General features: G+C 51.7%; 9 protein-coding genes across 9 annotated transcripts; 5 read left to right on the top strand and 4 right to left on the bottom strand.

Moving 5' to 3' along the window:
* Position 1: 1 nt before the first annotated feature.
* Positions 2-1477, bottom strand: BD324DRAFT_628534 (hypothetical protein). The gene is made up of 7 exons (XM_022016123.1): positions 1271-1477; positions 1192-1221; positions 1112-1138; positions 914-1057; positions 768-864; positions 637-711; positions 2-593 (listed from the first exon to the last, which is right to left on the bottom strand). Exons 1-7 carry the CDS (start codon positions 1355-1357, stop codon positions 130-132), a joined length of 924 nt encoding a protein of 307 aa, XP_021870465.1. The 5' UTR covers positions 1358-1477; the 3' UTR covers positions 2-129.
* Positions 1478-1794: 317 nt separating this feature from the next.
* On the top strand, positions 1795-4386 carry BD324DRAFT_580610 (Indigoidine synthase A like protein-domain-containing protein; the record flags this gene model as incomplete). Its single annotated transcript, XM_022013448.1, has 10 exons — positions 1795-1900; positions 1938-2261; positions 2300-2340; positions 2390-2455; positions 2505-2585; positions 2668-2719; positions 2763-2969; positions 3051-3610; positions 3659-3770; positions 3812-4386. 10 exons carry the CDS (start codon positions 1795-1797, stop codon positions 4384-4386), a joined length of 2124 nt encoding a protein of 707 aa, XP_021870464.1.
* A 262-nt stretch (positions 4387-4648) lies between these two features.
* Positions 4649-7067, top strand: BD324DRAFT_676227 (delta-1-pyrroline-5-carboxylate dehydrogenase; the record flags this gene model as incomplete). The annotated part of the gene is made up of 9 exons (XM_022018954.1): positions 4649-4699; positions 4781-4892; positions 4955-5309; positions 5366-5423; positions 5490-5799; positions 5862-5948; positions 6008-6236; positions 6276-6648; positions 6707-7067. 9 exons carry the CDS (start codon positions 4649-4651, stop codon positions 6773-6775), a joined length of 1644 nt encoding a protein of 547 aa, XP_021870463.1. The 3' UTR covers positions 6776-7067.
* On the bottom strand, positions 6818-8833 carry BD324DRAFT_628521 (Bud-site selection protein). Its single transcript, XM_022016122.1, has 6 exons — positions 8641-8833; positions 8462-8590; positions 8324-8412; positions 8203-8263; positions 7344-8140; positions 6818-7290 (listed from the first exon to the last, which is right to left on the bottom strand). Exons 1-6 carry the CDS (start codon positions 8728-8730, stop codon positions 6876-6878), a joined length of 1581 nt encoding a protein of 526 aa, XP_021870462.1. The 5' UTR covers positions 8731-8833; the 3' UTR covers positions 6818-6875.
* Positions 8834-8934: 101 nt separating this feature from the next.
* Positions 8935-9636, top strand: BD324DRAFT_651599 (hypothetical protein; the record flags this gene model as incomplete). The annotated part of the gene is made up of 3 exons (XM_022018359.1): positions 8935-9074; positions 9149-9332; positions 9382-9636. 3 exons carry the CDS (start codon positions 8935-8937, stop codon positions 9634-9636), a joined length of 579 nt encoding a protein of 192 aa, XP_021870461.1.
* Positions 9468-12653, bottom strand: BD324DRAFT_491031 (P-loop containing nucleoside triphosphate hydrolase protein). The gene is made up of 12 exons (XM_022012933.1): positions 11946-12653; positions 11787-11897; positions 11671-11739; positions 11496-11630; positions 11079-11451; positions 10964-11020; positions 10724-10919; positions 10543-10676; positions 10250-10491; positions 10012-10191; positions 9934-9958; positions 9468-9881 (listed from the first exon to the last, which is right to left on the bottom strand). Exons 1-12 carry the CDS (start codon positions 12518-12520, stop codon positions 9744-9746), a joined length of 2235 nt encoding a protein of 744 aa, XP_021870460.1. The 5' UTR covers positions 12521-12653; the 3' UTR covers positions 9468-9743.
* Positions 12654-12683: 30 nt separating this feature from the next.
* On the bottom strand, positions 12684-13888 carry BD324DRAFT_628509 (ras family-domain-containing protein). The gene is made up of 7 exons (XM_022016121.1): positions 13689-13888; positions 13555-13609; positions 13469-13495; positions 13341-13408; positions 13083-13249; positions 12868-13023; positions 12684-12823 (listed from the first exon to the last, which is right to left on the bottom strand). Exons 1-7 carry the CDS (start codon positions 13747-13749, stop codon positions 12707-12709), a joined length of 651 nt encoding a protein of 216 aa, XP_021870459.1. The 5' UTR covers positions 13750-13888; the 3' UTR covers positions 12684-12706.
* A 724-nt stretch (positions 13889-14612) lies between these two features.
* On the top strand, positions 14613-17709 carry BD324DRAFT_651597 (hypothetical protein; the record flags this gene model as incomplete). The annotated part of the gene is made up of 3 exons (XM_022018358.1): positions 14613-15358; positions 15399-16195; positions 16250-17709. 3 exons carry the CDS (start codon positions 14613-14615, stop codon positions 17707-17709), a joined length of 3003 nt encoding a protein of 1000 aa, XP_021870458.1.
* A 181-nt stretch (positions 17710-17890) lies between these two features.
* BD324DRAFT_490775 (hypothetical protein) lies at positions 17891-19903 on the top strand. Its single transcript, XM_022012932.1, has 5 exons — positions 17891-18050; positions 18112-18674; positions 18747-19361; positions 19438-19542; positions 19609-19903. Exons 2-5 carry the CDS (start codon positions 18370-18372, stop codon positions 19850-19852), a joined length of 1269 nt encoding a protein of 422 aa, XP_021870457.1. The 5' UTR covers positions 17891-18050; positions 18112-18369; the 3' UTR covers positions 19853-19903.
* The last annotated feature ends 29 nt before the right edge of the window (positions 19904-19932 follow it).

Here is a 19932-nt window from a genome sequence, read left to right as displayed (position 1 = left end):
GTCGTAGAATGTGAGATCGACCATTCATGTATGTCATACAACGCTTTGGCGGAACTTTCTGCAAGGACAAGGCCTCAGAAGTCTGTTTCCTAGCCACTTATACGGTGCAAAGCTCTGCGATTGCATACTTTACTTCTCGCCCCACCGCTTATTGGCCTTCGCATCCCAGAGTTCCAGCTTCCCCTCGGCTCCCACTCGGATATCGAACTCTCGCTTCACATTCATGTAAACCCCATGAACTCTCAGGACTTCACCCGTCCGGATCGGTGTATGCTCTACGCGATCATCAAGTTTCCCGGCATCAAGCTCGGCTTCGAGCGCAGCGCCTTCCTTTTCGTCCAATGGTCCAAGATCTGTCGCCGGATCCGCGCTGGAGATCCCTGACCCTGTGCCTTCTGTCACGCTTTGAGGTGCCGCTTCGGCTGGCATCTGTTTGGAGGTAGGATCCATGATTGGGTTGGGGTTATTTGATGCCCCGCCAGGTCTTTTCTCCGCCTTGTCCTTTGCGTATGCTCCATGTAGCTGCTTAAGTAATGACGTGGCTCTGTGTCGTACATCTGAACTAATCGACGGCGAAGAGATGATTGTTAGAACTGAGTTATGTCAGAACCGTCTGTCTCCAACATCCCAGTTTACCTTCTCGCTGTAGCGCAGACAGACCCCCTATCTCTGCAGTCAACTTATCGATAGCCTTCGGTAGCATCGTAGAAGCTTGATGGAACGCATATGAGTCAGACGGACGGCACAGACAGACAATCGCCACGTACAGATCTTTGCAATTGTTCCAGAGTTACTGACCAATGCAGCTTTCGTCACTGTCATGCCCTTTGCTAGGTACGAGCCAGCTACAGACGCCGCTGCGATCTTATATGGTCGTAAGCATGCGTCCTCTGAGTAATCTGAACCAGCTCACCGCTTCGAGAGCCGCTGCTTCTGGCAGAAGAGCAGCCCCAGCCGTAGCGGCGACTGCACCGACCGCGACTGACAGAATCGCAATGGTCGCTGCGGATTTCAAGACGGAGTACCGGCTCTTCTTCGTCCCATCATCGACTAGTGCCTTAGATAGAACATGAGCGTGTTCATCCATGACTACTTGGGAAGATCCGCATACCTCTAATGTGAACCATACTTTGCCGGGCTGGTATTGGATATAAGCGATGTGCTCGAGGTCAAAGATAGCTGTGTACTTGCTCTGAATTTGATCGTCTGACCTGGCTGAACCTGTAGAGAAGGTTCTTCAGCTCTCATGACTCTCAAGTTTTGGACTCACAGTGTTCTCAAAGTGCAGGGCTGTTACTTGCTTTAGGCAGATGTTCAGCGGTTGCGCAGTGTGATTAGTTATGCGACATGAAGGCATTTTGGGCCTGTTTATCGAGTTCAGTCCGCCTCGAGGAGTCCAATCGCTGGAGAGAGAGCCTGGAGGGGTGTGAGGCTGAGGCACTCTACGCCTGAAGACAGTGAAGGATGAACAATGTCATGTCATTCAATCATGCGGCTCGGTGATGTTTCAGCCCAATTTTGTAAAATGACGGCATCGATCATCCCAAAGTCGCGAGAGTTCACGTCTCATTTTGTATCACCACCTGCACGAAGGGTTTGCAGCTCTCAATTGATCTGAAAGGACGAGTCACCGTCCTGAGAGCAGATGATCACCTCATAGCAATGCTACGGGTCCCGTTGAAGAGGCTGTCTCGCCTGCCGTCGGTCATTTCGCAATGGCCTCGGCGAAAACAAGTTGATTTGGCAGCCAGCAGAGCTGCATGGGTGCGCATGATGTCACGCAATCTGTAACCAATGCTGATATCACAGAATGGGCGCCTTTGCATCTCAGAAGAGGTTGAAGAGGCCTTGTGCTCTCAAAGATCTATAGTCGCCCTCGAAAGTGCCATTGTCACCCATGGTATGTCATTCCACCGCTACTGAATTGATGATACAAGGTATGCCTCATTCGACAAACCTCGAAACGGCCTCTTCGTTGGAGGCCATCCTACGCTCGAAAGGTGTGATACCAGCGACAATCGCTCTCATAGATGGAAGTGTCCACGTCGGACTATCCAACAGCCAAATGGCAAGATTGGCGGATTCAACATTGGACACTGGACGTAAAGTTAAGGTGTCTCGGAGAGACTTGGCTCCAGCTCTATCATTGGGCCTTTCCGGAGGAACCACTGTCTCGGGGACTATGTACATTGCGCACTCTGTGGGTGTCCAGCTGTTCGTCACTGGTGGTATAGGGGGCGTCCATCGAGGGGCCGAGAAGAGTCAGTGCAGAGAAAGTGAGACGAGCTGACTTTCGCAGCGTTCGACATCTCCGCGGATCTGCTGGAGCTAGGCAGAACGGTGACTTACACCATCTATTGACTGAAGAAGTGGACTGAAAACGCCTTAGCCCGTCGGAGTCATTTGTGCTGGTGCAAAGAGTATCTTGGATATTCCGCGAACACTCGAAGTCCTGGTAGGTGCTGTCTGCACATGGGCGGCTTCCGGACTGATGTCTGGCGTAGGAGACCAACGGTGTCTGCGTTTCCACGTTCGGACGCACGAAAGACTTCCCCGCATTCTACTCTCCCGTCTCCGGTGTTTCGGTGAGTCATGATACGTGGCTTTCTTCATGCAGCAGAGTATTTGGCTCTCATCACCCAACTAACGAGATTGCTTCACTTGTAGAGCCCGTGGAACGCGCCTGATTCAAATGCGGCTGCCAAACTGATTCGGAAGTGTTTCCGTATTGTGGCACAACCTTCTACTAATGTTCTCGATAGACTGTGGTCTCACCTTGCCTCAGCCGCTGAGCACCTTGCTCGCTGTACCTATCCCCTCTGAGCACAAAGTGGCAGGCGATCGAGTGCAGAAACTTGTCGAGCAGGCCATAACGGAAAGTGCGGATCTCGGTATAAAGGGAAATGAAGTCACACCTTGGCTTCTCAAACGGGTCGGCGAGTTGAGCGGAGGTGAAACCCTGCGACTCAGTGAGCGGGGACCAGAATTGATCATCTATCGAGCTAACACGGTATTTATAGATATCGCTTTGATCGAGAACAATGTCAGAGTTGGTGCGGAGGTGGCCATTGAGCTTTCCAAGATGAGCCGACAACACGATGCGAGCAGTCCTGAAGCTGCGAAGCTTGTGGGCAGAGGTTTCGCTGCTCCAAATCGGAGTTCGAAACCATCATGGGGCCAGCGTCGTCAATACAGCTCTTCGACGTCACAGGCCGCGGAGCTTTCTCCCCCGACTGTCATTGTCATTGGCTCTGCTGCTCTCGACATCACTTCTTCAGCCTCTGTACCTATTGCGCCCAAATCGACGACACCTGGAGAGATCAACTTGACACCGGGTGGCGTGGCACGAAACATTGCAGAGTCTGCACAGCGTTTTCTATCACGACACGCTGTTCAACTCATCTCGGCCATCGGCACGGAAGGTGGGGAAGTTGATGCGGCCGGAGTCATGCTACTTCACGAGATGAGAAAGGCGGGACTTCGAACCGACGGTATCCAATCGGTAGAAGGTGTACAGACGGCCTCTTGCAGTTTGGTACTGAATGAACGGAGAGATCTCGTGGCTGGAGTCGCAGATATGGGCATTGTGGAAAAGATCGACATAGGTTGGGTGAGCTATATACTCAGATCTAGCCCCACTGAAAGCTGCTCGCTGCAGATCCACGAGAATATCACTGAGCACCGTCCAAAATTGGTTGCCTTCGACTGTAATACCGCGTCTGAAGTGCTGGCCCAGATCTTGGAGCTTTGTCTGTCACTGTCCATCAAGAGTGAGTCAGACGTTCTCCGCCCGATCCGACACAAGTCTCAGCCTTCTGCGACCCCACATCCATTGCCAAAGCATCACGCCTCGTACAAGCCGCAGCCTTGGTCCCATCTGGAGATCGTCTCTCGCGGTCCCTGATCACGCACATTGCCCCGAACGTCGTAGAGGCCCCGATCATTGCCCGTGGACTTCGTAGGATCCGCCTTGTTGATTGGTCTGGATCTGTGTCGTCTTCGCCCGACGAGGACAGCCTTGACAGCCTCGTCATGCCGCTGGCAGAATGTCTGAGTCTATCCGAAAATGTGTGGATCAAGTCCGGCCCAAAAGGCCTGATTCATGCCCGATTGATGACTGAGATCGAAGGAGGCCACCTCAATCCTGTCCCACACCTCCTGCGCCATCCCTGGCTCCCGGATAAACGTATCGGTTACTGGCACTACGGACCCCCGGCTGTGGCAGAATCTGAGATTGTCAGCACCACAGGAGCTGGAGACACTCTGGCTGGCGGCATCATCGCTGGCCTTATCGGAGATGATGAGACCAGTCCCGAGTCCTTATGGGTGGCCAGAGCCATTCAAGCTGCTGGATTGACCATGAAGAGTAGACGAGCAGTTGGATAGAAGCCACACCCGGATAGTTGACCGTAATCGAGTCGGTAGTTTCTCGGCGGAGATGTCCGGTTTCGGGGCGCCGCGGCTGTTGAAGGGAAGATCCGATGAAAAGAGAAAACTATTATAGGGAGAACGAACTCTCCTGGCGTAAGCGCGCGCTCAACTTTTTTGGTCCACCAGCAGGGCCGTGGTTATTTCTCCTGTCATGTCGTTTGTACAGACAGCGTTGAGACCTGTATTGGCGAGCACGGCATTCAAGGGAGTCAGAGCCATGTCACAATTAGCGTCATTCAAAGTGCCAAAGATTGAAAATGAGCCAATGGTGAGAGAGGAGCGCTTGTGACTGGTCATGGCTGCAGACGTTGGGACAGAACACCTCAGCTGATCGCGCTTGTCGTTGCAGCGCAACTATGCTCCTGGCTCAGCGGAGAGGAAGGGGCTTGAGGCAGCTCTTGCCAAAATGCAAAAGGAACTGCCATTCGAGATCCCATGCGTGGTGAACGGAAAGGAGGCGAGTTACAGCTTTGCGTTGAAGCGGGGTAATCAAGGATCTGACTCGGTTCCCAGGTTCGCTCAGGCAAGATCGAAAAGCAATTGATGCCTCACGATCACGCCAAACACCTCTGTACCTACCACACTGCTACTCCTGAGATTGTCGACTCTGCGATCAAGGGCGCTCTTGCTGGAAAACAGGAATGGGAAGAGATGCCATGGGCGGATCGGGCTGCCATCTTCTTGAAGGCTGCTGATCTCGTGGCTGGAAAGTACCGATACGATATCATGGCTGCGACCATGCTTGGACAAGGAAAGAACGCTTGGCAAGCGGAAATTGATGCGGCCGCGGAAATGTGTGACTTCTGGAGGTTCAGCGTGAAATACGTCGAACAACTGTACGCCAACCAACCGACTGAAAACTCTTTAATGATCTGGAAGTGAGTAAAAGAGAGCGATACAGTGTAAATATTCTTGAAGCTGACTGTGACGCTAGCCGAACGGAATACAGGCCTCTTGAAGGTTTCGTTCTCGCTGTCACTCCTTTCAACTTTGTGAGTTCCTCATCCAGTCTAGTTGCGCATCAATTGCAAGCTGACTCCGCCCGCGCTTTTCTCCAGACTGCTATCGGTGGAAATTTGGTTGGAGCTCCTGCTATCGTCGGAAACGTCTGTGTCTGGAAACCCTCGCCCATGGCCACTTATGCAAACTACTTGACTCACAAGATTCTCCTGGAAGCCGGTCTGCCCCCATCTGTCGTTCAATTTATCCCTGGTCCCGCTGCTGAAGTCGTCGGTCAATGTATCGAGAACAAGGACTTTGCCGGTCTGCATTACACTGGAAGTACTCAGGTGTTCAGAAACTTGTGGCGAAAAATTGGAGACAACTTGGAAAACTACAAAGGATACCCTAGGATTGTCGGAGAGACTGGTGAGTCTGAGTCTGAGTTTCCAGATCGTCGAGAAGATCGCTCATACCTCCTCTCCTGTCAGGCGGAAAGAACTTCCACCTGTTCCACCCCACTGCCGATGTGAAGACTGGTGTCGCTCAATCTATTCGAGCCGCCTTTGAATACTCTGGTGAGAAGACATCGACATCTCTGCTCGGAGATCTCGCTGATGATATCTTACCCAATCAGGTCAAAAATGCTCTGCTCTGTCTCGTTGCTATGTCCCTGAATCTCTGTGGAACAATGGATTCAAGGAGACTTTGATTGCCGAGACTAACAAGATCTCCATCGGCCCATGCTTCGAATTCAACCATTTCACTGGACCCGTCATTGCTCAACACTCCTTCGACAAGATCACCGGAATTATCACCAAGGCCAAGGAGGCCGGAGGAGAGGTCATTGCCGGAGGCAAATGCAAGTCAATCTTACGTTCTCACGAATTCGCAGCTAACTCTAGCACTGCAGGGGACAGCTCTAAGGGATACTTTGTTCAACCTACCGTCATCGTCACCAAGGATCCTAAATCCATCTCGATGACAGAAGAAATCTTTGGACCCGTCATGACCGTCTACGTGTACCCGGACAACAAATACGAAGAGACCTGTGATTTGATCGACACGACCACTCAATACGGTTTGACCGGTGCCATCTTCGCCAATGACAGATCCGCATTGGTTCTTGCCGCTCACAAACTGAGAAACGCTGCTGGAAACTTCTACATCAATGACAAGTGTACCGGTGCTGTCGTTGGACAACAGGCCTTTGGAGGTGCCAGAGCCAGTGGAACAAATGACAAGAGTGGATCCATTGGTATCTTCTGGCGATTCGTCGTGAGTCAACTCACACCTGATCATGACGTCCATTTTCGCTCACTCCCGTTTTCCATAGTCTGCCCGATCGATTAAGGAGAACTTTGTCGACATCAAGGACCACGAATACCCTTCCAACCTCGTCTAGACGCAGAGAAATCCTGTAATACCGCCCAAAATAACCTGCATTCGTGTCATGTCGTGCATGCATTTCAGGTCGGAAACATCTATATGGGCATTTGCTTAGCTCAATCAAAGACGATCTTTGTTCCCTGAGGCTTGACAGCTCCCATCTCCCGCTTCTTCATCCGCGCAGCTTCCCAAGAAGGGTGTACGCCCGTCGATTTGGTTTGCTGAGCTGGAGCCTGGCCGTGACTATAGGCATCATGACCACCGAAGGGACCTCCTCGTCCCATGCCTCGAGATCCTCGGACACCGCGACTTGCCCGACTGAGGGACGCGGCGCCTCTATCGGGCTGATCCTGTTCAGTGTGATGGCCTAAGCCTCTGCCCTCATCTCTCATGCCGGAACCGAAAGGTGCACCTCTGCCTCGTCCTCTTCCACGCATCGCGCGGGCTTGTACAGCTCTCTGAGCATCCTCTTCAGCTCTCTCGCGCGCAACGACATGTTTGGCATGCTTTCCAAACTTTTTCTCCCAAATCCTACCGCCAAGGTCAGTCCCTACACCTAGCATCAATTCAAATTTCCAACTCACGCTTGCCTCGCTCGCTGTCCTCGCCTATTCTTCCTGACAGCCTTGTTCCCTACCACACCAGCACCATCGACATCGGGATCCAAGTCGGGATCAGAATCAGAATCGCCCATGATAAATCCAGTAGAAAGCGAGGGGAGGAAAGTTGACGAGGTGACGGGTGCCTTGTTGGGTTTGGTCTTTTTGGCGGGTGTGGATGCGGATGTCTTGTTGGGCCGCGCGATGAGCACTGTTGTGTGCTCGTCCTCGTCCTCTTCCTCTTCCTCACCATCTTCCTCGCCAACGTCCGAGTCCGAGTCCGAATTTGCGATTCTAGGTCGGGATATCGGTGGAACATCTGAAACGGAGCCAGACTCCCATCCAGCTTCGTCAGCAGCAATGGCCTCCTCGTCGAGGCTCTCCATATCTCCCTCGTCCGCATCGTCCAGAGAGGCAATGTTCGTCCTCGACGGTCTAGCGGCGTGATCCGCAGGAGGTAATTCATTGAGCTGCTTTGTCTCCCTCGCATTCTCCATGTTCGATGCCCTCTGCTTGACCGATGCCGAGCTCGAAGGCAGCTTTGCTCCCTTTTCCATCATCATCCATCCCAAAGCATTTTTGACGCCCTCTGAAACGCTCTTGTTACTGCACAGCCTATTTTCTACCTTGCCCAAAAGCTCTGATTGGGCCGAGGTCGAGGCTTGTGCTGAAGTTTTGAGCTGAGAGGTGATCGAAGAAGGTAATGCGGTATGCTTGAACTGATGGTGTTTTTGGAGTTTAGTCAGGAGATGGGAGGCGATGGTATCGTTGAGAGACAGATGCTATAGCTCAGGCATCAGTGAAAGTCCCCCGCTGAGCTTTCGAAGGGTCGATTCAGACTCACTGAAAGGACAGCTAATTGATCCTCCAGAGACTTGACCTCATCTTGGTTTCCTCCCTTGCTTCTGCAGCGTCGTCAATGCATGCCCACCCTCTTGGTCATCCCGAGAGTGGGTTAGACACACCTTAAAAACTTGACTTTCTTTACAATCCGTCTCACTTCGAAAGTCCTGCCTTGCTTGAACAAAGGGTGGACCGCTTTGATGGCCCGAGGCTACCATGATCAATATGGTCTCTCTGGGTAGAGCTGAAATGATACGCACGATGCGCTTTGCGACGTCCTCGGGGTCGACCTCTCTCCTTTGAGTAGCAATGTCCCCTTCCACCTCCGCATCTTGCTCATCCTTCGCTGCTCTTTCTGTCGGATTCTCAACTTCTTTCTCAGCTAAAGCCTGAGCAAAGATCAACAATCTGGCGTCAGATGCGTCGGGGGTCCACTTACAGCTAATGCTGCCTTCTTGGCTTCCTCTCTCGCTTTACCCGTGCGTTTACGCTTCTTACTGACGGCTATTTGAACGGCTGCAGCTTCCATAGCGACTACCCTGCTCCAATCTGAGCTCAATATCTCCTAGGGACGCAGAGAAAACGACGGATGGATGCTGTTTCTTTCAACTTTTTAGCACAAACTTTCCCACGGTCGATTCTGGCGTTTCGGGATCGGTTCGTTGAGATACTCGATGATCATCCCTTGCTGGGGTTTTCAACTTTGGGTTCTCAAGACAATCTACTCGACACAATGCTACGACTTACGCTCACGCCAATTCGTTCAGGCTTAGCCTACCGAGCAGCCATCCACACCAGCTCGAACGCGGCCGGCCCTTCCCGACCTCGTCGCACTCCAGTCGAACAATCTGATGATGTCGATCTTGTCGCACCGTGAGTACTCGTCGCCTGCTTGCGACTACACATTCTTGCTGACGCTGCGGTCTGATGCGTTCTCATATCATCAGACCCGACCCAGTATCCAATATCCGCCCAATGATCTATGCTCATGCTTCCCGCCTTCCTACACTGTCTTCACCTTACTCTTCGGCTGAATTCCCCTACGCTGAGAAAGACGCAAAGATGCAAGATTTAGAGCTCGAATGGAGATTAAGGAAGGAAAGGCTAGATGTGATGAATCACAAGTTCTGGGTAGGTCGAGGATCTGACTCTTTTGCGCCTGATTGATCCGTATCTCAAGGCCGCCACAAATCTCGACTTTCAAGCTCGACTAGCTAACCGCCTCGCTGCGCTCCCTTCCGCTTCAGATCCACCAACAGACGAACAAACGGCTTTACGCGAAGAGGTCATGTCTCAGTTCTATGCCGATTGGCTAGCGGCGAATAAATACAAGCAAGTCGAGTGGGTAAAGGTCTGGTGGAGAGAGTTATGGGCGAGTTTGAAAATGGATCTGAGACTACATATAGCCAGGAGGACAAGGTTCTTCAGGCAGTGAAGTTGGGCCGCGGCAGTTGGTCCAGGTATTCCGAGGAGATCCTTTGTGTACAAGTATGCCTATGATGCTACAAGTACTCTATAATGGTGACAACAATCCGAGTTCGATCAATCTCGCGGTGGATCAGATTTTGTTGATGGTGGTAGTGGTAAATTTCTAGCAGCCAGTGCCGCATCCTTGTCAGCAATGGCCCGTGCTCTCTTAACAGCCGAGTTGGCCTTGTTTTGCTGTTGTTTGAAGCGAGTCTGGGACGATGATAAGCTCTTCTTCGCACCCTTGTCCCAAGCGTGAACTCACAGATGCGCCATGTTTTGCGGCGGTTCTACAGTCGGATTGTCAGCAATTGAGTCCGTCTTTCTGGCTGAACGAACATACACGACTGCGCTTGCCTGCCCCGCTGTCAATTGTCCCAGGGGGATCTCTTTAAAGCCAATCTTAACTTTGCGTTCTGATGGATGTATGGAGTCGTTTTTGTCGAGTCCCTTTATCTTCCAAACCCTCTCCAAGGCTTTTTCATGGGCTGGCATGAATCTCCATTTCGCAACTCGTTGGTAACTGAGGGGTAACTAATCAGAGAAGGTCTCTGAACATAGCTGTATCAAAAGCGACTCACCGTCTGCCGCCCATAAGCCCATACTTCTTCACAACGTAGGCATCACCTCGTGCCAACGCATCTGACAGAGTCATATCTTCACCCAGAACCTTGGACTGCTGATATGGTATCGAGTTTGGCACCCAATTGGGGATCATGGGTTGGGTGAGACGAATTTCATACAAAGGTGGATTGACTTGTTCAATCTTGAGGTATTCCGCATTGAAGAGGTCCAAGACGAAGACGCCATATCGACAGGTGACCTGCTTGTATGTCAACACAAGCCTGGACGGACCACCTGTCGCATCACGCACCCAAGCATTTTCGCTGAGCTGTGCTAGAGGTCTAAATCCTGGCTCCTTAATGCCGAAGGGGTCGTCCAGATCTACCATGGTGACTTTGTTGATTTTGCGTCCAGAGGGAATGACTTCAGGCGCTGGCAGTTGCGCTGGATAGTGGTGATTAGACCACACAGTTGGGTGAATGTGGACGTACGGCCATCTTCCTCGGAATCTTCTGCCTTTTCTTCCCCATCTTCTTTCTGAATCCTCGGCTTCCCGGCCACGTCCTCTTGAGACAGACCCAAAAGGGTCGGAGAGGCTGTGATTCCCTGAGAGACATTGTCCACTAGGTCGATGATATGACAGTCGGATTTGCCAGAAGCAGGACTTTGTCTGAGTCCTCGTCCAATCTGTGAAACATAAGCTCATGCACATTGAGCGGGGAACAACTCGCCATTTGGATGAGGAGATTTCGACTCTTCGTCGGACGAGCCAGTATCACGCAATCGATCTGTCGCAATTATCGCAATCAGCTAGACTACACCAAATCCATCAACGTATGCACCGACCTGCGGAATGTCCGTCCCTTCCGTCAATACCTCGCAGTTGATCAACACAGGAAACTCGCCATCTGAGAATCCCCTGATGAGTTCAGCTCGTTGACCCGTAGCTAAGAGTGAAGAGACGGATCGAGCATCCACGCCGGCGTTGCGGAATGTCTGTTTGAGATGATCAACGTGAGCCAGGTTGGTACAAAAGATCAAAGTCGATCTTCGTGACTCCGCCTTGTGCAAGTATGTCCGAAGGACCAGATCGCGGACTTCAGGTGTGTCAAGGTGTCTGGCCAGTGCGGTCGTTGAGAAGTCGCCGGATTTGGGGTTGACCTCGACGTCGCCGAGACTCAGATCTGCTTCAATAGTGGTCAATTTGGCAGGACACAGCCTGAATCATGTCAGCGCTTGACGGAAGGACCGGATAGCGCTCACCATCCTTCCTCCAGCATCAGTTGAACTTCACGGTGATAGACAATCTGTTGATACACATCGCTAAGGGCCATATGATCATTCCGTGAGAAGGTCGCGGTGAATCCCACGATAGGAACAGTACGCTCATGATCTCGACTGGAGTCAGTCAGCTCCAGAGTCCAGTGGGTCTACTGACCTCTCGATAGGATCGACAGCATCCGGAAGCTTGACATCGCGATTGAAGTGGTGTAGCAGTCGCAAATAGCTAGGGAGGGCTATCAGCTCTTGCCTTGACTAGTTTTTTGAGCTCACGAGTGAGACGCTGAATGATGAGCTTCATCCACAATGATCAACCCGCAGCGATCCGCATCAAACTTGGTCAAGCGGCCCTCTCTCATTAAAGTTTGGTACGTCGCGATGGTGCTAGACGAAAGAGTCATTAGCCAGTCCTGGATTTCGGGTCGCACTCACACATCTGCAGTTCCGCTCGCATGTTTCTTTCCCTGCTCTATCTCTACCGTCCAGTCCTCCGGTAAAAGCCTTTTAGCAGCATTGTATGCCTGTTGAGCCAGCTCGATACCATTCACCAGTACGAGTGTCTGCTTTCGCTTCCAACGAGAAAGATATGTTCCACTTGAAGTATCTTCCGAGTCCGGCTCAATGACTTGGGGTATGAGGTGCATGAACATGGTCGTCTTTCCACTTCCTGTCGGGGACGAAACTCCCATCCGTTTGACTCCAGCTGATAAAGCTTCGATACAGGCTGTGATGGCTTCTCGCTGATATGGTCGAAGTGAGAATGACGCCGGAGCACCTTCGACGGGCTGGGTCGCATCCTCGTCGTCCTTGGGAATCTCCTCTGCGGCTTCCACCTTTGCCTGAGACGCGAAGGATACACTGAACTTCCTGCGTAGAGAGGACGCTGACGACCGTACAGGACCATTGTGGAAGATCCTTGGCGGACATTGAGAATGACTATATCGGCTCAAGGTGAATAATGTTGAGCGTGGGAGCCTCTGTAGCAGCGTACGTCCGTAGAGAGACATGACGCATAACGTTGGATAGAAGTATAAGAGACAAGACGTCCATGTAGAGAGAGCTGAATATGGTGAGACGTGAAGCTCAGACCGACATTTGGTGGAGGGAGATGTGTAGAAGTGTCAAGGGTTGAAACATTTGATTTGCCCCCGAAAACGGAGGAGATTAGATCAACAGGTAGAGGTGGATTATCATCACATCATGACGCATTTACAACACTTGTCTACGCCGGATTCTGAGCCAGCAATGGACGACAATGGATCTGCAGCCAATGGACCACCCATCAGACGTTGAGCAGCTAAAGCCATGCGCTGAATGGAGGGTCAGCGAGCGAGTCGAGCAATGCACATTTTACCTTTTCGTTCCGCCTCACTAGCTTGATGAGCTCTCGAAATGCAACGTCGACATTGACACCATCCGCAGCTGAGCATTCGATGAATGGTGCTGACAATCTCCTGGCCATATCTCGTCCCTCCAGTTGTCCAACGGCGCGTAATCGTCCGAGATCGCACTATTGGACTTTAATACAGATCGGATGGTACATCGACGGGCGTGGCGTAAAGCGCTCACCTTATTGGAGGCCACTACACATGGAACATAACTCTGATCCTTGACTCTCAGTATATCCTGATGTAGCCCTGGTATCGCTTCAAACGTCGAACGATCCGTTATGGAGTAGACGAGGAGAAATCCACCTCCAAAGGAATACCATTGGTCTGCCATCGCTGCGTATTCCTCTGGGATACGTCAGCTACATCTCCAGCCTCAGAAACGAGCGAGTCGACATAGTATCGAGTCTCCATGAGACAATCTGTCAGGCATACCCACCCTGTCCAGCGGTGTCCAATATCTCCAAAGTGACCGCTTCGTCATCCACGACGACTTGCTTCCGATATCTGATGAGTGGACCAGTGAGCGTGGGTGACAGGCATCTGATCCTCCGGCTCCATACTTACGAGTCCTCAATGGTCGGGTTATACCCTCTAAGAATGGAGCAATGGGTTCAGCGGAGTCTGCTGTAATTCGAGACGCATTCTCTCACTGATCATAGAATTGGGAGGTTACGAATCGTATAGTCATAGCACTCTTTCCCACCCCTGATGGGCAAATGTCAGCCTCCGTCCCCAGAGATGAGGCTGCTCCTTAGAGTGATGGGACAATGGACATAGCTCTCACCTCCGGAGCCCACCACCGCAAGCTTCTGCTCCTTATTGGTAATCGCCCGAGACGCGGTCATACTCCGACTGCTCCGTGCCTTGGCAATACCCACATGAGATCCAGTTTAGGCGGACAAGCGTCAAGGTTGGCGTCAACCTTTGCCACAGTACACGATGACTATGGTATAAATAGGGTGAACAAATAGTGGGGCACGTCAGTAGAGAGTGTGAACCCGTCAAGAGAGCAACATCGGTCAGAAGGAGGGGTCAGAGACTCGTAGACGGAGACGTAGCCGACCCCCTTCCTTGGAGCAAAGGATGCTTGCTCGGTAAGTTCGAGGCTGGTCCGGGCGTCTTCTTGGACATTCTGCATAGAGCAAGATGGCACTGACATTGATAATCCATCCTGTCGCTGTCACCAACAGGCCAATGGTTACTGATTAAGCTAGCATAGATCCAACGATGTGGCCGACTTCGGATCCGAATAGCCGTCACCGCGAGGCCGAGGGGAGTATCACGTGGCGTGTTTACGCCATTTAACCCGATTTGATTCCGTTCCGTTTTGCCCTATTCAATCGGGTCGTTGAGTGTTTTTCTGAGACCTCACATGTGTCTCTGGGTTAATAACCCTGTCCTCCCTCATCTGAACATCGCATCCGGACCAACTTTTGCGAGCCCAACAGAGGGATTCTCTCTGGAACTGATTGCTGAGAACGCGGAATGTATCAGTCACCGGCGATTGATCTGTGAGACGGGAAGCAAGCTCAATTACCCCAACCCTTCGACTGAAGGAATAATAAATACAGTTGTCCGGCTTTATTACGCCTTGGAACGTCATAGTCCGGACCGGCGAGGAGACATTCGGTGGGACAGTCATAGCCGGGGTCATCCGTGCGATCCCTAATTGGAGTTGGTCAACCTCGGATCCACAGCCTCGCTCTCCATGGACAATTCCAATGGCGATAACCATGGTCGGGCAAAGATCAAGCGGACTCACGCCCGACGATCTTGCAACGTCTGCAAAATTCGGAAAACACGATGCGAACTTCCGGACCAAATGATACCCAGTTCGACGACCCCTCTCCCGCGTGACAAGGCATGTCATCGTTGCAAGACTCTATCTCTTGTTTGCATCGTCGATGACAAGGGCAGACGGAGAGGATTACCCCGGGACTCGGATGGGCATCTGATCGCTCCGAAAGATAGTTGGCATGACGATCAAGGTGCATCGGAAGCGGATCTGTCCTACTCTCAACCTGGACCGTCAAAGAAGAGATCTTTGGGCAAGAATGGACGAACAGATTATGACTCAAAATACGAGGATCATACATATTCACCAAGCTCGCCGCCGCCACCGTTGTTGGGACCCGATGGACCCGGCTATCTCAATCAACACGGTATAGATACTTTGGCCAGGGGACTCTCAAGACATGAAAAGCCCGTGGACCTCTTGCATGGGATTGATCCGTATCCCAACAGGCCATCAGGGTATGATTTATTGGCCGAGTTCAACTTTACACCGCCCGCAGCTGAGGAGATGAGTGCGGAAAAGTTACGAAATACGAAACTCCATGGGAGACCTTTGGAGCTTGTAGCTGCCATGTTGGGCTCAGTCTACGGTCGCAAGGTCAAGAAGCTCGATCTTGGACGATTGGTGGACGATCATGTGAGGATGAAGTTAGAGCCAGGGTGAGTAGTAAATGTCCGAGATCACTGCTGATATTTGCAGAGTACTATCTCTCAAGACGCATCATCCTTGGTTGCCCAGTTTAAGCGATCTGCTGCGAGAATACGATCCCAAGACGTGTTCGGAACCTGCTTCTCTACTCCTTGCACTGGTCATCTATCTCGCTTCCACATCCATACCATCTCAGACCCAGCAGCTTCGATCAACTCTGATACCGCTGGTGACCACACTCCGAAGCTCGGTTCTGCTCCACGTGCCCTTGAGTCTGGCCGCTGTCCAAGCTCTTCAGCTATTGACATTCCACGCTCCATTCGGCACCCTGCCTTGGGAAAAGGTCAATTACCACAGCTTATCGGTTGGAAGAGGTCAATTGGGTTCGGCTTTATCCATTCACTCTGCACTCGGCTCTAGAGCTTTCAACTTGCACTTCGACATGGACCCGATCTTGCTTTGGGACAACCCACAATTCTGGCTCTGGATGTGTTTGGTCGCGGATCAAGGCCGACTCGTTCTTGAGGATGAAACGACTGAGGTCAGGCTCCCATCGCAGCTTTCCCAGGCCAAAGTCTTGGTCGATCGCATAATGGTCCCCTCGACGTACGATGTTTGGGGCAACGCAAGCAGCGAGACCGATTCGGCGGAACTAGTAGGCAAACTGGGGGTATGCAATCGGATCGTAAGGCTCGCTGCAGCTCTGGACACTATCTGCAAGTTTCATCAGTCTCTGCTGAGTCTCGCGGATGACGGATTTCACGATCATGTTGCGCATGTCATGCAGGATCTGGACGAGTATAATAGTCAACTGAGGGGCATCGAGCAAGAGCATGACCACATCACACGTGGGTATCAGAGGTCGTCACAGCCTCAGTTGGGAGGCGCTTACCCTTTTTCAGGCCTTCTAGCATCTACACCGACGTGCAGTCCCTTCTTGACAACTGCGGCGCAGATTTACCGCCAAATTGGGTGGAGATTTGAATCGTCGCGTGTCGTCATGCACGCTACTCGATCGCTCGTGTCTGGACTCTTTCTACCTGGAACTCCTCTATCGGCAGATGGATTGCCTGACAATCTCAACCGTGACGAACGCGTGGCGTATGCTCAAGAGCAGATGTTTAACATCAACAACATGATCAAAGCTGCCATGCACCCAACGTATCCAGGCGTTCGACACATGCGAGAAATGTACTTGCGACGGGGCGAGTTTTGCGAGGGTCTTCTGGTGGCTTTCGCCGATATTGAGGGATTACTTCTGTTTAAAATGCCGACTCGACCGTCAGTTTTGGACAGTCCTTCATTGGATCAAGCCGAGCACGCCATGCCGATTCTGCCAGTTGTCGAGTTGTGCAGTCTCGCGGTAGAAGGGACCAAGATCTTGATGGAAATGCGTGCAGGTCAAATCTTGGTCAGCCGGATATACTCGAGACAACCGACAGCCTCGATCTATAGGCTTCCGACATGGTTCTACCTCATCAAACAGGTGTCAGAAGTCATGATCCGAGTGGCCAACAAATTCAGCATTGACGAACTCGACGTACCCACCAGCCGAGGTGCCGTGTCTGTCCACAGTGATGCAACTGGCGAAGACGGCTCCGTGGGGCAAGAGATGGTGGTCTTGGGATGTGGCAATCTTATCGCGTCAATGGTTCGAGTGACGGAAGATTGGACGAGACAGAATCGTGCTGAACTCGACCGCGTCAACTCCAACTCAGAAACGACGCAGACGATGCAGACGACGCAAACGAATGGTCCCGGTGCCAGTCGATCCAGTATCGAGTCCAGTACGACCTTTGTAGCGGTCGAAACGCCGAGGGCTCAGGTTGTTGCACCGCCGATGGGCAACCAAGATGCCAAAGGCAATTCCTCCTCCGATGTGGCACACTCGATCGCCGCGAGCACGACAGAAAGTGGATCAGGATACGAACAATCAGGACCCCATTCGACGCCAGGTTTCAGCGTCCAACCTCTGCCTGAAGATCCGGGATCACACATGAGCTTTAATTATCTTGGCACTCATCGTTCTGAGTCTTATCTCCCGCCTATCCCTCCACCACCCGCGACCGCGAGTTATGGTCAAGAAGACTATCATTCAACAGATTACATTGATCCGAATGTACCTCCCCAGTCGAGTACGATCCCAGGATACAACTACCAAGCGATGCGATATACGGTCGCTGGATTCCCATATCCTGCTCTTAATCCCAGTGCGCCTCATCAACAACAGCCACAGTTACAGCCTCTGTTACAGGATCAATCCGACTATGCGCCAACGCCATTGGACTTTTTGGTGGCTCAAATGTTTAATTACTCGTACTTGCCTGGACCGAGTGGGTTCGAGAATGGTGGTGGGTCATGAGTGAGGCGGGAGTATGCGATGATAGATGTCAAGTTGTATCTGGCCATATGTATGGATCTAGTTGTCTTGATATACCTTTATGCGTGGCATGCGTGTTCATCGTGACTGAGTTTGCTGTTTTGAGCTCCCTGCTCGGCATCAAAATGGGCATTGCCAGGAAATGACCGGAAGACCGGAGAATTGCAGCTCGAACAATTTAATTCATTACACAACACATACCTGACCAGATCTATCAACTGATGGAGACACAGAGTAGTACATTCCAGGGCGCAGAGTGCAGGTACTTCTAGACTCTTTTCGTCGTCCAGATCCAGTATGCCGGTGATACTTTTCTTGACGAGGTAAGTCGGTGGGATTTGACGGTTCTTCTGTTCTGCTTGCTGACGGCGCGCGCTCCTATAGCCCTGAGATGGGTCAAGCCAACTGCCAAGCTGCAGTGCTACATGCGATGGACGAGATATTGAAAGACGACCCAAAGACCCAGCTACATCTGATCTCCATGTCAAATCTTCGATCTCCACTTCCACTGCGCGTCAAGTTACATACCGTATCTGGGGAATCGATTCAAGCTCGCGCCTCTGCAAAATTTGATGATTCATCGTTGGATTGTGAGCGACCTAGGTTGGGCCTTGTTGTTGGAGACGTCAATCTGAAATCAAAATGTCAGCTCGCCAAGTTCTGAAATACTATACCCATCATCCTTCGTTCTGGGAAAACCTGAAATTCCTCACTCACCTCGGTGAAGTCCTACATGGTGAACCCCCTTCTCAGTACATCCGAACGACATTCGAGATCATCGATCTGATCAGGGAGATCGACCCGGATATCTGTGTCCTTGATCCTCTCTTCGATGTTGGTACAGATGCAGTCAAATACTTGGATCGTAAGGCCGTAATACTGCACCCAATGAACGCACAAATGTCTATAATGGATGCTCAGGGGCTAGGTATGTTGAATTTTCCTCCGTGAGTTGCAATCTAGGCTAAAAAGAACCGTATGCGCACCGCTGATGCATCGTCATTTACCATCATCATCAGCGTCGGATCTGGCTTCAGATATCCGATGACCATCCTGGACAAGTTGAGAACCTTGATTACAACCGTGTGGAGCGTCGTATGGTTCTTCTTTCTCGACCCGAAATTTCGAGCTATCAACAAGGCTCGCAAAGCCGTAGGCTTGAAGGGACCTTTGGGATTTCTTGCGCCGGTCAAGGGCAGACTCCTGTGCATGTCTTCCGATCCAATACTCGAATATCCAGCTATCATGCCCGATCATGTGTCCTCTTGTGGACCCATAATCCTGCCGAACCTCTCGGTGAAAGAAGCGGATCCGGAACTTGCAGAATGGTTATCGAAAGGCCCTATCATCCTCATTGTCCTCGGTTCCCATATGCGTATGACTCAGGAAGGAGTTGGAGTTTTTGGAGACACTCTCGAGGTCGTCTTGAGGCAGAGACCAGATCTCAGAGTGCTGTGGAAAGTCCAGGCCATCGGGAATGTCGATCTTGGCGTGCTCAATGGCGTCGTCGAGGATAAAACCAGAATCAAGATTGTCAGCTGGCTCAAACCTATGCCTATTGCTCTTCTCCAGTCGGGCAACGTCGCCGTTTTTGTCAATCACGGAGGCAGCAACTCGTACCATGAGGGTCTGGCGTGAGTCCAAATGGTCTACCGTTTGTTGGTCCAGCCTGACACTCTCGCTCGCTCGCTCGCTCTCACTCGTCTTCAGTACCGGCACGCCACAGATTATCCTATCTCCATGGGCAGACTGCCACGATTGCGGACACGTTGTCGAATGGCTCGGCCTTGGGGCATGGGGTAATCGTAATGCAGGGTGAGTAGGATTGTCATCGGTATGCTAGGGGCAATCTTGCTCATGGCTTGATGCCAAAATCTGTAGACCAAGCTTTGAGACCCAGGAGTTGATCCGGGCATTCGAATCTGTCCTCGGTAGTTCGTCGACGGATTCCCGAGCTCTGAAAGTCAAAGCTCGAGCGATGGAGTGTAAACGCATGGTGGATGACCATTGGGCGAAGTTGGCCAAGGGACGACAGGGAAACGATGGACGACGACTAGAAGGTCGCGATCTCGCGGCAATAGAGATTCTAGGACTGGCAAGGGAGAATGAGGTGAAAACGTCATGATCCTCAAGAGGCCATTTAGGAGGCCCACACACGCATAATGATAACGACCGTGCATGATAACAAACCTAAACATGCGCCAC

Source organism: Kockovaella imperatae, assembly GCF_002102565.1.
Source record: "Kockovaella imperatae strain NRRL Y-17943 chromosome Unknown BD324scaffold_8, whole genome shotgun sequence".
NCBI lineage: Eukaryota > Fungi > Basidiomycota > Tremellomycetes > Tremellales > Cuniculitremaceae > Kockovaella > Kockovaella imperatae.
The sequence above is the reverse complement of the archived record's forward strand: the minus strand, read 5'-3'. Positions and strand labels throughout refer to the sequence as shown.

Bases quoted from the DNA above. Each gene is read 5' to 3' on its own strand.
- BD324DRAFT_628534 (XM_022016123.1), bottom strand. From the start codon at position 1,357: ATGCCTTCATGTCGCATAACTAATCACACTGCGCAACCGCTGAACATC. The intron at 1,058-1,111 runs GTATGCGGATCT...GTTCTATCTAAG, and splicing joins AAGTATGGTTCACATTAGAG to GCACTAGTCGATGATGGGAC. The intron at 712-767 runs GTACGTGGCGAT...CGTTCCATCAAG, and splicing joins TGGAACAATTGCAAAGATCT to CTTCTACGATGCTACCGAAG.
- BD324DRAFT_628521 (XM_022016122.1), bottom strand. From the start codon at position 8,730: ATGGAAGCTGCAGCCGTTCAAATAGCCGTCAGTAAGAAGCGTAAACGC. The intron at 8,591-8,640 runs GTAAGTGGACCC...ATCTTTGCTCAG, and splicing joins CCAAGAAGGCAGCATTAGCT to GCTTTAGCTGAGAAAGAAGT. The intron at 8,264-8,323 runs GTGTGTCTAACC...ACGACGCTGCAG, and splicing joins AAGAAAGTCAAGTTTTTAAG to AAGCAAGGGAGGAAACCAAG.
- BD324DRAFT_491031 (XM_022012933.1), bottom strand. From the start codon at position 12,520: ATGTCTCTCTACGGACGTACGCTGCTACAGAGGCTCCCACGCTCAACA. The intron at 11,452-11,495 runs GTGAGCGCTATC...GACATGATTCAG, and splicing joins CTGATGCTGGAGGAAGGATG to GCTGTGTCCTGCCAAATTGA. The intron at 10,492-10,542 runs GTGCGTGATGCG...ACATACAAGCAG, and splicing joins AGCTCAGCGAAAATGCTTGG to GTCACCTGTCGATATGGCGT.
- BD324DRAFT_628509 (XM_022016121.1), bottom strand. From the start codon at position 13,749: ATGACCGCGTCTCGGGCGATTACCAATAAGGAGCAGAAGCTTGCGGTG. The intron at 13,496-13,554 runs GTGAGAGAATGC...CTCCATTCTTAG, and splicing joins ACCTCCCAATTCTATGATCA to AGGGTATAACCCGACCATTG. The intron at 13,409-13,468 runs GTAAGTATGGAG...TCCACTCATCAG, and splicing joins AACCCGACCATTGAGGACTC to ATATCGGAAGCAAGTCGTCG.
- BD324DRAFT_490775 (XM_022012932.1), top strand. From the start codon at position 18,370: ATGTCAGCTCGCCAAGTTCTGAAATACTATACCCATCATCCTTCGTTC. The intron at 18,675-18,746 runs GTGAGTTGCAAT...CATCATCATCAG, and splicing joins GGTATGTTGAATTTTCCTCC to CGTCGGATCTGGCTTCAGAT. The intron at 19,543-19,608 runs GTGAGTAGGATT...CAAAATCTGTAG, and splicing joins TGGGGTAATCGTAATGCAGG to ACCAAGCTTTGAGACCCAGG.